At 38.9% G+C, this 15,604-nt stretch overlaps 1 protein-coding gene across 3 annotated transcripts in view; it reads right to left on the reverse strand.

The window, feature by feature from the left end:
• Nucleotides 1-4,971, reverse strand: part of axin1 (axin 1) — a 46,957-nt gene extending 41,986 nt beyond the window's left edge. Inside the window, exons 1-2 of one of the 3 annotated variants that reach the window (XM_079824411.1) lie at nucleotides 4,783-4,971; nucleotides 1,553-2,524 (exon numbers count right to left, since the gene is read on the reverse strand). In XM_079824411.1, the coding sequence (XP_079680537.1) occupies nucleotides 1,553-2,430 (878 nt within the window). In that variant the 5' untranslated portion in view covers nucleotides 2,431-2,524; nucleotides 4,783-4,971. Of the gene's footprint in view, nucleotides 1-1,552; nucleotides 2,525-3,702; nucleotides 4,462-4,782 lie in introns of those variants that run through there. The other 2 variants (XM_079824412.1, XM_079824413.1) reach the window with 2 other exon arrangements.
• Nucleotides 4,972-15,604: the final 10,633 nt, after the last annotated feature.

The raw sequence follows: 15,604 nt of genomic DNA on the forward strand, positions 1-15,604 counted from the left end.
AAAAAACACGAGAAGTGTTCCAGAGAATAAAGTCATACAGGTTTTAAATGAGGGTGACCAAATGACAGATTCCCCTTTAATTTGGATTACGAGCTGAATCACATAACCGCTTTCGCTCGCATATGCAGATTGATATCTAATAGTTTTTTAAGGTTTCTTCTTCACACTAACATTTAGATATTTAAATAGAATAAAACGCCAATAAAGTGAACTAGGAAGGTTAGCTTATTACTTTAAAAGTCCATATCGACGACAGTTCACACTGCTAACACTTTCTCTGACAAGCGGAGTGCAATGGGTTCCGGTTTGGTCATGCAACGTTCAACAATACTGTATTTTACCTCAGCTTTGTCCAGCATGGCATTTGGCATTGTGTGTATGCTCTGAAAGATAGAGGTCATGTGGCAACATGCATTTAATCCATCAAATGTTTGATTATGCAATGCATCATATGTATAGCTGGACAGATAAAGACTGCACAAAAACCTGCTGTAGTTTGACTATAACGGTGCATGTAAACGTAAAAAGCCTTTTTACCACGGTAAAAGCCTAAAAACACCCCATACCTGGAGTGCCTTGTTGCTTTGATATCTCATTGTGAAAGCACCTGTCGATATTTGCTTTTAAATCTAGGGCGGAAAGCTTTGTAATCTTCAGCAGAGGCTGTTCAAAGGCCCACATGCATCGCTTTCTATTCCAGCAGGACAAGGATTAAAGTATTTAGCAGTCACATCTCTAAATCCCATTTTGCTCATATGGAGGGACTCGAGGCTCTGATGCATCAAGTGATTTGCTGTAAATTTCACAGCACGGCTTAAAAAAAAACCCCACGTCCTCCAGATTAAACGATGCTGTGCAATGCACGATATGAACGAGAAAGATAAAAGAGCACAATGGGCCATCACAACTGATGGGGAGGAATGCCTCGGGAATGTCTGAGCACAACAAAAAAAAAATCATTACAAAGCACAATACCTGAAGCATACATTCCAATACGCTCGCTCGCCGGGCAAACTATGGGTGGTATGAACGATAGAGATCTACTAAACATTCAGAAACGCACCAAATCCATACCCAGCGATGGACTTCAAAGTTCATTAGATCAGATACATAAATCGTCCCTGAGCGGATCGGTTAAATCTATACCTCAACTTTAGTGCGCGCACATTCTTTCTGTCTTGCAAAATATTCAATGCAGTTTCTTCCTTTGTCCACATTCTAAAGAGAATACATGTTGTGGTTCTCCTGAAGAAACCTTTATTCTGCTGCAAAGCCTGCCATTCAAGAGACACCTGCATGGAGAACACAAAGAGCACCCACTTGCACCAACTCGCAGTAGGCAAAGACAACGCTGCGACCCAGTATCTGTCTTGCTACCTCAGTCGCAGCTACTTAGAGGTTTCTGCCTATACTGCATTCCTCTCATCTCCTGTGGAAGGCTGTGCTTAACTCAGATTCCCTTTTTATCTTTTTCTTCTGACTGCGATTGCACCGCAAGGGGGAAGGGGGATGGAAGAAGAGAGACAGGCTTTTCAAAGCTGCAGGGATTTACCTGTACTCACGGTTGTCCTGATATCTTTTACTGCTGGCCACCCGCTGAGGCACGGTTTCCAGAAGCAGCTGCTGGGTCAGCCTGTTGCTGGGAGTGGGGTCGTTGTCGGCGTTCTGCTCCTGTTCCTGGTCGCACCTCCATTCCTCGTCCTCTTTCACAGTTGGCAAGTAGCCCGGCAGGACTTTGCCATTCCCTGACACCGAGCTCTGGTCACTGAACAGTTTGGGACTCTCTCCGCCCGTCCTAGTGTATTCCAAGTAAATGTCGGACTTCAAAAACAAAGGGTAGGTGTTTTCCTCCATCATAGTCTGAATTTCCGTTTGAGCCTGGTCGAACATGGCGGGATCGATGTGAAGCTTCATCACGCAGTCTTTGATGAAGCTCTTGGTGGCCGGTTTGATCTGCCTCGACACGATTCCGTTGTTATCCAGGATGTACTTTTTGTAAATGGCTTTCGCGAGTTTCAGCATCTTCTCGTTGCCTTCGCTGTTCTCCTGCTTGCGGAAGCCGCTGCAGGCGAACCAGAAGTCCAGCATGTCGGCGCACTCCTCCTGTTTGAGGAAAGTCCTGAACAAGTGGATGCCGTCTTGATCGTCCAAAAGCGAGTGCAAGGACTCAGCCCACTTCAGGTAGGGCGGCGTCGGGGAAGCGCTACCCTCTGGCTCGTAGCCCAGATCCAGGTCGGGTCTTCTGGGTGTAGCTATGGAGGCCTCGTTCTTGAGGCCCTCGCTCTTGGAGGAGTAAAAACTGTGGCTGTACTGCCGTCCATCGCTGGACACCAGATCGCCCTCCTCCCCGGGGACCGGGGGTCTGGGGGCATCCTCAGTGAAGCTGCCGCCCGGGTCTGCCAGATAACACGCCTGCTGGTTTACACTCATGCTCACAGTGTCCCTGCACCCTGTCCCAGTACAGCCCAAAAGGCAGAAAGTTTATATCCAGACTTCTATTAATGCCACTGCGAAAGAATTCCTCCTATAAGAGAAGTAAAGAGAGAGAGGCATGGAAAAACATTCAATGAGGCTCGACATGGTCAGTTCAGCACAGTAATAATACAGCTTGATGCAGAGCACAGTGTAAAACCCTGCGTAAAATAGTGCTGCTTGCTTCAAAAATCTAATAATTGACCTGAAGTTGGGTATTTTATATCAACAACAGACCCTTTTCACATTTCTGGGTTACTCAGAAGCGGTCGTCGTAGTAGGGTAAACTTCTATAGCGGTGAAGGTCAGACTACATTAAATATATTTTTATAAATATAAAACTCCACAATAGTGTTTTCGCAACTTTCATAACGAGTAAATCAATTATATAACAGCAGTCATTAGGAACACCCTTACAGCAGCGCTAACTAGTTTTTTTGTAATTTGATGCAAATACAAAGTATAGTGTTATACACATACATACATTTGAAATGTATTTTAAACGACATGTTAAAACACGTCATCACAGACTGTGAAAAGGGTCCATTAATCAAATATCAATAATAAAAAGAGAATATCACTAAGGAGACCAAAGTGTCATCAACAACTCAAATTGACTCCTACCATAGTGTGTTTCTCAGTATACTGGATTTTATGTAAAGTTGTATAACACTATGACCTACTGTCACTGATGTATCAAGTACATTAAAACACAAGCAAAGCCAACATAAATTCTGTGCATTGCATAAAGCATTAAAATATTGGGAAAGCAAAGGGGGTTACACTTTATTTTCAAGGTGTCCTTGTCACAGTGTAAACAATCAGTACTGGTAATAATAATTACTATAGAGTTGGTTGCATGTAATAATGCATACTTTACTGTTATTACTATAGCAGTGCATGTAACAAGGACACTAAAATAAAGCGTTACCCTACAAGACCTGAACATTTCTAACGTTAAGAGTTACATGTCAATTACACTGTAATAATGGCTCTCTCAAACACACACACACACACACACACACACACACACACACACACACACACACACACACACACACAGTAACTTACACCTTTTGGGCGATTTAAAACCTGTACCATCTAAGTTTAATTAAACACTGCAGTGCTCTACAACCCCCATCAAACTTGCAGTGGCCTCGGGCATCTATCTTAAAAGCAAAGACGGTGCAAAAGGGCAGCCATCATGGCACAAACCACTCCTGAACTCACCTGTGACACGCTTTACGACACCAACCATAAATCCAACACTTTCAAGTTCCGACCTTAAAACCTGTGACTGCCTGCCAACTAGATTTCTGTCTGATGTTCTTGGTGAAGTCAGCTGAGGAGGAAAGACACCTTGAGCTTTCCTGGTCAATAACTTTAACAGCGCGAACTTCAATGGCGATGAGCTAGCAGGCTAACCCAGCGCAAGACTCGAATTTAGAAACATTTTACGCACACAAATGCTGTTATTTGGAAACAATGCCCCCGCCAAACGCCACGAGTGTGCACTGAAGGAGGCTACTAACTAGCTGCAAAACAACACAAGCTGTGATAACTTATAACATTAATACGGCAAACATCACCCGCATCAAAGAACGTAATGCGCGAGGAGAGGAAGTACGTGCGGCGCGAGACCTTCCCGAACAAGTGAGCATAGACGGTGGTGAAAAACACTTTCACCATCTTTGAGTGCACGAGCCGACATTTCTAGTGAGCTTGTTCTGCTGATCCGCTCAACGGTTCTGACTCAACTAGTGTGAGAACACGTTGTCACAGCACGCTAGCCATCTTTAACCACTACAAACGCCAATGTATCCGATCATCCCACTTATGCACGGGGAAAAACGGCCATCTACAAAGGGATCGCGTTCGCTCGCGCTGCGTTTTTCCTTCGCTGACGACATTACAACACCCCTTTCGCTGCCCTCGCGATCTGCTTTGAAGTGAGCCCCACATTCATCGCATTCATGTCTCGGCCTCAGCAGCAGCAGGAGCGGATGGGGGAGGGGAAAGTAAGAAACAAACTCCATACACACACATAGCCAGGCCCTTCCGCAGCCCAGGGACTAGTGTGCAACTTTGCAACACTGATTTTCGCACTCCAACACGCGCATCGCGCGCCGATAAACCGAGCGCGAGAGCTTTATAAGCGCGCGCTCGACCTCGCAGAGGATTTGAACGCGAGCAGAGAAAAAAGCGACGGTGCATTTCATCTCTATCTCTCTCTCTCTCTCTCTCCCTCCGCTACCGCAAACCCCCATTACACCCAAGCCAGGAGGAGGAAAAAAGTGCTCCGTACTGTACCTGTGAGAACCTACTTTCCGTTTTCGAGCGCATCGGGAATAGCGTTGTATGCGGCGAGATATGAATCGTGTCATCGATGCGGATCTCGGAGTTTAAAAATAACAAAGAAAACAGTCGCTTCTCCACCTCTCCATGGCTGTCTCTCACACTCCTGTGCCCGTGTGCGAGTGAGAGAGCGAGTGAGTGAGTGAGAGAGGAGCAGGAGATGTGAGCGCCGCGCACGGCCAGAAATCACACTGCCGCCTGGAGAAGAGAAAAAAAACAAGGCGAGGAAACCCTGGAGTGTGAAGAGAGCGCATTCAACACACTTCCATTGCACTTTAAAGGCGCTCCCAGGAATGTTTGCTAATTAAACTGTTTAGAGGTGAACGGCTCTTTGAGAAACATAAGTAGAACGATATATACATGATGAGATAACATGGCAGGCTTCTAGAAAAGGCTGTTTAATCTACAATGAGCAGGTCGCCCCCTCATGGACGCCGCCATGTTGACATCACATGACCAGCCGTGTCATTCGTTTGACCATTTACTAGGGGGTACTATATAGTTTACTTGTCACTTGCTATCAGTGCTGATTTAAACAAAACAAGCATGTCAAATAATATAAAAAACTAATTTTTGTTTTGAAAAACGGGAAAGGTAGGCTCATTTTTCCCCCCAGGATAAGTTTAACCCTAAAACACAACAGGATGCAATGCATAATTTCAAAATAGGGTGTATTCAGGGTGATTGGGACACTTTTTCCAAGTCATCTCAATGGCAAAAAAGTGTCCCAATCACCCTGAAATCACCCTACACCTGGAAAATTAAGACAGTAGGATGAATTCAGGTTGATTGGGACACTTTTTGCCATTGAGATGACTGGAAAAAAGTGTCCCATTCAACCTGAATTCACCCTATACCTTAATGCTATATAACCTATTTAATTTTTTACAGAAATTGAGGCTGTGAGGGACAGAAGTACACACTGTTAAAGGGTTAGTTCACCCAAAAATGAAAATTCTATCATTAATTACTTACCCTCATGTCGTTCGACACCCGTAAGACCTCAAAGTTGTTACAAAGTCCATCTCACTACAGTGGTTCTACAATAACTTTATAAAGCGACAAGAATAGCTTTTGTGCGCAAAAAAAAACCTAAATAACGACTTATATAGTGATGACCGATTTCAAAACACTGCATCATGAAGCTTCAAAGCGTTATGAATCAGCGAGTCGAATCATGATTCGGATCGCGTGTCAAACCGCCAAACTGCTGAAATTACGTGACTTTGGCGATTCAAACCGCTGAATCGACTCACTGATTCATAACGCTTCGAAGCTTCATGATGCCTTGTTTTGAAATCGTCATCACTAAATAAGTCGTTATTTAGGGTTTTTTTGCGCAAAAAAACTATTCTCGTCACTTTATAAAGTTATTGTAGAACCACTGTAATGAGATGGACTTTGTAACGACGTCTTTAGTACCTTTTAAGGGTCTTAAGAGTGAACCGTGCATTGTGCCAAGGGAGACCTTTCTGAGCCATCAGATTTAAACTAAAATATCTTCATTTGTGTTCCGAAGATGAACGGAGGTCTTACGGGTGTCGAACGACATGAGGGTAAGTAATTAATGACATAATTTTCATTTTTGGGTGAACTAACCCTTTAACAAAATACTTATTATTCAGCTGATGAAACAAAACTTGCAGTTGACAAAAACTACATAAAACAGTTTTGAAAGTTGTGAAAGATTGTAAGTCTGTCCCTCACAGCCTCATCTGCACAGAATTCAAAATGGCGTCTACCCTGACTATTGGGTCCTACATACATTACAGATTTGTCTTAGAATAAATGGCATATCTATACAGACACAGTATTAAAATGGAGCCTGAGTCAACAGCATGAGTGATCAACGTGTGCAATCCATATATCAAAAAAAGAAGCCATTCCCTGCTATAGTGATGAAACATACGCAATGACCTGCGGTTCCCATACATACAGACCAAGGATAAACAGCAGGATATCAAGCACAGAGCGCAAACACACAACAGTCACAGCTGCCACACTGCAAAATGCCTCCGTCTAACACACAGCCGCTGTAGAGAGAGAGAGGTCGTGGCAGAACCACCTAGTGTGAACCACCAACAACATGCAAAAAGTTCTTGAGACTGAATGTATGAATGTGTGTATAGCATGAGACAGAAAACAGGTACGCAACAAAAAATATAATCAAACAAACTTCATGCAGCCAAACTGACTGGTCAGTATAAAGCCCAATACCACACTAAATAGAGTGCAACTCTATTATCTATTCATTTTTTATTAATAGGCTTTATCAGAAGAGTTTTGTACAGAGGATGTACAGTCTTAGTGGACTATAACCTTGAATAAATTATCTATGTTTTTCATCTGCAGTGTCATTGACATACATTTCATGGCTCTTCCGTGACAGCATGATATCTGTTTTAATTCTTCCCAGCTATCAAGGTGCTGTAATCAAGTTTTTCAGACGTTTGCCAGGTGCGAATAATGCCCTTCCTTGTAAGTAAGTACTGTCTGCATGCAATATATATTGTTGTGGAATATAAGATGAAGCTTTATCTTCATCTTCTTGTTGAAATTTTAATGAAACATGCCAGAAACATACCTCAAATCAAATCCCCGGTCTGAGCTTAGCACTCAAAAACACGAGGAACTAGAGAAGGAAAAAGCCTCCACTACTCTTTCAATGTGAAAAGAGATTAAAATCAAAGTACATTTCGGATTATATCTCTCCATCTGACAAAAGATGAAAGCAATGTAGGGGAAAGAAAGAATGCAGGAGATTTAAACTCTTTTCTTTCAGTCTTGAAAAAGTATGCGGCAAGGTATGTCTCTTTGTAATACTTTTTATCTACGTTTTTAAAATCTTATAAACCGTACAGATAAATGACTGGAAATACAAGTATCCGCGCTCCCATTTTTAGCCTACCGAAGACTATAAGAATGACTGGACACAGACAGATATACACTACATGCGATGTATATGAAGAAGGGAAAATGGGATGTGTGAGTTAGTTCAGTGAAGGAATTCATGTCTTATGACTTTGAAAAAAAATTAGCAGGCCTTAAAGACGAATATTACTTTGTATGCTCTGAACCTCTGATGTTATGACTCAACACCTGGATATAATCAGGCATGTAATCTCATGGATTCATTGCAAAAAGATCAAAGGCCTTTGGAATGTGAAGTCCCGTTCCTCCTTTTTATGACTTTATTTGATTAGCTCATCTGAAAATGAAAGAGCAGTTTGTGTGGAACCATGAATTTAATGACATATTACAAATTGCTCATGGGAAATCAAGACTGGGTGTAGTTAGGCATTCATCTCGGAATCTGACACACCTTAATGTTCACAAAAGAACATTAAAGGTACATTTGTCAAGGTTTGCCAAGACTAGGTCTCCAAAAAGCTGACCGTGCCAAATGTTCCCTTCATTTTCTTTTCGGTTTCTTTACAATATACAGTATAGTACCGTTAAAAAGTTTGGGTTTGTTATATATATTTGTTTTACTGTATTTCTGATCAAATATATGAAGTCTTGGTCAGCATAATTAAACAACTTACCAAACCCAAACTTTTTAACGGTACTATACTATACTCTATATATATATATATATATATATATATATATATATATATATATATATATATATATATATATATATATATATATATATATAGTGAAATATTATTACAATTTAAAATACATGTTTTCTATGTTGATATATTTTAAAATATCATTTATTCCTGTGATTTTCAGCATCATTACTCCAGTCTTCAGTGTCACATGATCCTTCAGAAATCATTCTAATATGATGATTTGCTGCTCAAGTAACATTTATTATTAATAGCAATGTTGAAAACAGTCTTTTATGTATGAAGTTCAAAAGAACAGCATTTATTTGAAAAATAAATCTTTTTTTAATGTCTTTCTTAAATCTTACACTCTCAAAAAAAAAAAAGAGTGCAAAATTGTACCTTTTAAGGTACAAGTGGCCGTCACTGGGGTGGTACCCTTAAGGGTAAATTTTTGTACCTCTAAGTCAAGGGTAGGCAAGTTCGGTCCTAGAGAGCTGATGTCCTGCAGAGTTTAGCTCCAACCCTACTAAGCCACCACAGTATAAAACTCATGGCTCCCAGCATGCATTGCAGCATTAAGAATGTCACCATTGTTGAGATTCATATGCTGATTCTTGATATCTGTGTGCGTTTAAACGTTTTTAGAATGAATCTGAATTCAGAATGTCTGATCTGTGGCAAGAAATTATTGTTGGTGAATATTATTTATTAACTTTTTTAGTCAGTGATGCGTTTACTCAAACATTTTTCTTCATGATCATTTTTGTTTATAGCTTTTTTTTATTTTAACAGATTATGTGTTTTATTAAAACTGTAACAAAAACCACAAACTCACATAAAAAGCCAAGAATCAAACTGGCCAAATAAAGAAACACTGATCACCATAATGGCGACCAAACATTTAAATAAAATCATCAACATCTAAACCTCTGTTAATTCTCAATAAGAGCTTATATAGACATCTTTCAGGGTTGGAGCCAAACTCTGCAGGACAGCGACTCACTAGGACTGAACTTGCCTACCCCTGCTCTAAGTAGAGGAAAACAATGGTATAGTTGTACCCTAAGGACCAATTGTGTACCTTTATAGGTACAGTTATACGTTTTGTTCCCCATTGAACAAAATTGTACCTCCACTGTACCTTTTTTTCTGAGAGTGTACTGTCAATTTAATTTTGCTAAATAAAAGTCTTTAAAAAGAAATCGTACTGACCCAAAACATGAATGTGTGTATGTGTATATTTAAAATATAAATTAATTAATTAATTAGCAAGGCTCTTGCTGAGTTGTTGAAATGTATTCTGTATGGATCTAGCCATGGATATGTGCACTCATACGTCAGTTAATATGAATGATAAGGTAAATGCATTACCTGAGGTAATCGTATATTTCTGTCTTGCGTTTTCTGGCATCCCCCAACTCTCCCTCCATTGAAAGAAGATTCCATTTCAATACCATTGACTATTTCAAGTTCCAGTAAAAACTGCATCCTCCTCTTTTTCAGAAAATCCAAGGTGATTGTCCACAAAAAATCGGTCCATTCCAGGCTACTGACTGTGTCCATTCGAATCTGAAACACAGGTATGTACAATCTTTAATATCAAATCATTAGAAAGGTTCAACAATGTATTTTTAAAATTATTATTTTATTAAAGCAACCTAGCTCCAAACATAGCCTTTACATTTAATGTGGTCAAAAAGTCAAGATTTTGGACTCATTTAGATTGAAGTATTTTACGCTCACCAAAGCTGAATTTATTTGATGAAAAATACAGTAAAACATTGGAATTTTAAAAAAATATTATTACAACTTAAAATGTATAGGTGAATTTTCAGCAGCCATCATTACTCCAGTCTTCAGTGTCACATGATCCTTCAGAAATCATTCTAATATGATGATTTAATGCTCAATAAACATTTCTTACTATTGTCAATGTTGAAAACATCACTGCTTAATATTTTTTGTGGAAACGCTGATACACTACCTAAAGATTAACGATATGTAAGATTAAAAAAAATTGAAATCAATACTTTTATTCAACAACACCCTTAAAAAATAAAGTTGCCATGGAAGAACCAAAAAGGGTTTTCATGGTGATGCCACAGAGGAAACATTTTTGTTTCCCCGAAGAACCGTTTTGTGAAAGGTTCTTTAAAAAACTATTTTTCTCGAACTGTTTTATAGTCTAAAGAACCTTTCTGCGCTACAAAGAAGCTTTTGTGTAATGGAAAGGTTCTTTGGATATTAAAGGTTCTTCATGGAAACATAAACCCCGCCAAAGAACCTTTTAAGAACCTTTATTTTGACACATTTAGCTAAAAGATTTCTTATTCAAATAAATACTCCTTCTGAATATTAAGCTCCAAAAGCTGTTTTCATCATTGCTAATAATATTAGTTGTTTCTTGAGCAGCAAATCATCATATTAAAATGATTTCTGAAGGATCATGTGACACTGAGTAATGATGCTGAAAATTCAGCTTTGACATCACAGGAATAAATGACATTTTTGAAATATATTCAAATAGAAACCTGCTATTTTAAATTCTAATAATATTGCACAATATTACTGTTTGTACTGCATTTTTGATCAAATAAATGCAGCCTTGGTCTTTCAAAAACATACGATTCCAAACTGTTTGGCCATAAATAGTGTATAAATAGTGATTTGTTTTGTAAATTTGTATATTTTTCAAATAATGTTTTCCAGTCAAAGGACATATTTGCCTATACATATGGGCTAGTGAATACTGGGCCAGTGCTCAAATCAGATGGCATCAGCAGCTGCAAACTCAGATCTATCCTTGCCCTTCCTGAGGCCTGGCTTTGATTACTGGGCCCCCCACCACGAGCCAACACATGGCCATGAGCGCATACCAGCTCCGCGCACAACCTCTGAGCAACCACTTGGAAACAATCAAGAGGTAAATAGCATGAAATAGAGGTGTTTGGAAACGGTTTGGAGAGATCGTACAGATTAGGGGAGTATTTAGTAATTGCTCAAAGCCAGATTATTCTTGCCTTTGGAACTTTCACAAAGGGCGTTACAGTCGGAGGCGAGCAGGAATCCATGCCACATAAAGCCATTTGGGAAACTGTAACCAGAGGTCAGAGTCACATGGGGGTGAATGTCAGATTGTTCTATGGTCGTTCTTCTACATATAGTGAAAGTCACGGTCCCAGAGGAAACTATTAGAATCATTTGACAGCTGTGTTCGCCGAGCTTCCTGCGTGAGTTTTGATGGAGGTTGTGACTGGCAGCTGTAGCTGCCATTCTGCTACCTGTTGAGTGGCCTTGGAACTCTTAGACAAATGACATGACAGGTGCACGTTCAGCTGAAGTACCTGCTCCTCTACAAAGCAGCTGGTGGGATTGCTGGTAGGTTGCACAAGACAAAGAAAACAACAGCAATTACTCTATACGCTAGCTCGTGTTTTCCAGTTCTCCTCTCCCCGGTGTAAAAAACACGGATTGTTTGTATAGCTATTGAATAAGCCCATTATCTTTTGAATTAAAGTCAAATAAACACACAGTTACAGCTGCAAGGACAGAACGAAGCACATGCTTTTTTTTTCTTTTTGTTTTGCAAGATGAAGTTGATGCAGGCATGTTAAAAATAGAGATAAAACTTAATTCACAATGCACTCTCAGTAACCTTGTCAGGTATTTGCACAAACAATTCAATTCACTTCCTTCCATAATTACACAGGCAGACTGATTTTTTTACTTTTAGTAAATCAAATTTGAAGTAAAAATGTTTTTGTAAGTCTTATGTAATTGTAAAATTACACTTTATTTTAAGGCATTTTCACAATGTCATTATACATTTATGTACTGAGTAATATTAATTAACATGGATTTGGGGTTACCCTTTATTTTAAGGTGTCATTGTTACAGTGTAATTATTACTGAGTAATATTGTTGTACATAGGGTAAGGTATCGGTTGAGATTTATTTGCATATAATTATGCATAATTTACTGTTATTACTATGGTAAGTACATATGTAACAAGGACACTGTAAAATAAAGTGTTACCGGATTTGGTTTAGGGTTAGTTGCATGTCGTTATGCTTAATTCACTGTTATTACTATAGTAAGTACTTGTAACAAGGACACTGTAAAATTACCGGAATTGGCACATGGGGTTTGCTAATGGTGGTTACCAGGCATATATTTGCCATAACAAAGTGTGGCTATAGGGTAGGTTTTAAACAGCAATTAAATTTCAGTTGTTAAAAAGTATCTCTTTTGGGTTTAAAATATATGTGATAAAAAAAAAAAAAATTTCCTTGAAAATATATTTAAAACATGTATTACCACAACTTGTATTTAAAATATGTATCAATGTATTATCAATGTATTTTCCATATCCATAGCTTTATAATTTGACTAATCTAACATCAGCTCTTTTTGTACTGCAGTTTGGCTTATGTAACTTGTTAAAGTTATACATTTAATTGACACATTGATGTCAAAGGCTGAGCAATTTCTGAATAAATGAGCAAAAGCTAAAGAAAAACTCTGCATTATATAGTATTATACAGCATGATATTGCATTTTTTGAAAGTACATTATTTCTTTAGTTTGCAAAAACCTGTTGGTATGGTGTATTGGTAAGATTATGAGATGAGGAAACTATATGCAAAAAAATTAGTTAGATTTGCTTTCAGCTGAACACTGATAATCATAGATTCCAAAGGTTTTCAGGTCTGATTTATGGGATTATGTGTCACCTTGTCTATATCAACGAGAGTCATTTCCAGCTTCAAGGACGTCCCACACCATAAACGCAACTCTGAAACTTTGTGGTACGTGACATTCGGCATGATAGCAGGCCCATAAAAGTGATTACCTATGATTTGTTTAGCATTACCAATGACATCACAAACGTTCATGTGTTTGTTACATCAATATGTGACTTATTATAATCTGATGAATCACACTTCTCTCTCTGGGCTCTAAAATACATAAAACAGCTTTATGTTTACATCCTTTTTTGTTTTACAGCATTTCTGAGATAAACCACATTGATTTGTGACTTTGACCAAAGATATTGCAATAAACAATATCACTAAAATATTTAGGAACCGTTATACCATAAAAAAAAAATCATGTGCACACTGAGGGCTAAATATGTTACAGATAAGAGAGTAAATATTATTAAATATTATATAAAATTTCACAGCAGTTATTATATATATATATATATATATATATATATATATATATATATATATATATATATATATATATATATATATATAAAAATCTGTATTCTATTCAAAGTGTTGCACAATGTTAAAGCCTTTTTTTGTGCAAATGTTAACAGCAAACATATGACTGAGGAAACTTTTCCATTAACACTGCAAAACGTTTGGATTTTTTTTTCCAAATGGGCAAAGACACAAGTTAAGACCTCACCTTTGACTGTCAATAAACACAGATTAGATTGCAAAAGCACAACTCTTGCAGAGAAAGCACAGTCTATTTCATGACATACATTTACAGCAGTGTTAAACCCCTCATAAAGGAGGAGGGTGGCGGGGTAGGTATACCAAACATGAAAATAAAGCATGACAGTAAATGTGGCAGGAAAAAAGATATGTTCTTGGCCCGAGGTCATTCATTTTCATTTTCAAATCACCTCTGACTAAAACACGGGGTGGCTCCCATCCCTTTGCGGCATCTCACATCTGGCAGGCTAAGCAGGATAAGCTAAGTCAAGCCCACGGCGCTCTTCCATGAACCTATTGTTTGTGACCACCCCATCTGCTCGGATTCGGCATATGAGGCGCAGGGTCAGATGAGTGGGCATCTGCAGGGACCCCCGCTGTAGCATCACAGAAGTTTCACAGGCGTTTCACTTATCAAATGACCTTTTCTCTCATTCATCTTTTGAATAACACATATTTAAAGGGAGAGTTCACCAAAAAATGAAAATTCTGTCATTAATTACTCACCCTCATGTCCAAACCCTTAAGACTTTCGTTCATCTTCAAAAAACAAATGAAGATCTTTTTGATGAAATCTGAGAGATTTCTATCCCTCCATTGACAGCTACACAACTACCACTTTCAAGCCCCAGAAAGGTAGTAAAGACATATTTAAAGTAATTCATTGACTCCATGGCTTTAACCTCAATTTTATGACATGCTTTGTTTGCGTAAAAAAAACATAATTTACCTCTTTATTTACAATATATTAATCTCAACCGCACGTTCAGGAGAGCATCACGACGCATGCGTGTTGTTATGATGCAAGAGCAGACGTTGTTGCGTGAAAGTGCGTAAAGTAGTAAATGTGTTTTTTTTACTACTTAGTGTTTTTTGCGCAAACAAAGCACTCACGTCGCTTCATAAAATTGAGATTAAACCCCTGGAGTCACATGAATTACTTTAAAGGCCCACTGAAGTGTCTTGAAACGCGCAGATTGTGTTGATGTAATTTCCACTGAAACAGGAAGACAGGGTGAGACATATCGAACAGCTCCTCCCCTTTTTTTAAATAGCCAATAGCGTTTAGTTTATATCATAGCTCGCCCAGAGCCATTGAGTTTAGTAAACTGCAGTTTCCTCCCAATCTTTAACCATTTCTCCTCCTAATCTCCTCCATTATCGCTTTAAAATATAGCATTCTGTGCAGAATACAAATGGGTTTGATACGTTTTCTGGTCTGCGCCGACTCTGTGCACATGATCCGCTCTGTGCTATCGTGTCTCTGGACCGAAGTAGACTGTGTGCGCTGCGGCGGTTCACCTGACACTAACGTGAAACCAGACTTCATCCGTCCCAATGGAAAGCGTATTTACACTGTCTGAATTGTTCCCTAGCCCATAAAGTGCAATATGTACCATTCACCAAGTAAAAACAGTAAATGTGTGAAAAAGTGACTGATTTCAGCCGCAGCTTCAGAGTCTATTTGGGGGGCGGGATGCTTCAGATCCTAGAGAGCATTTGATTGGACAGAAAATCTGAAGCGAAGAGTGATGTCATAAAAACCATCGATCCATATTGGCGGAAGTGAAAGACTGTACATTTTGAATGCTTATTCTACTAAATATGAATTTTGTCAATGTTTTGGAGCACATCTTATAGATAACAGTACGGCTAACATATTCATACTAAAAGCCAAAAAACTTCCATTTTGATTTCATGGCGACTTTAATGATGTCTTTAGTAGGCTTTCTGGGGCTTGAGAGTGGTAGTTGCGTAGCTGT

The sequence above is a fragment of the Gobio gobio genome, assembly GCF_949357685.1.
Source record: "Gobio gobio genome assembly, chromosome: 1".
Lineage (NCBI taxonomy): Eukaryota > Metazoa > Chordata > Actinopteri > Cypriniformes > Gobionidae > Gobio > Gobio gobio.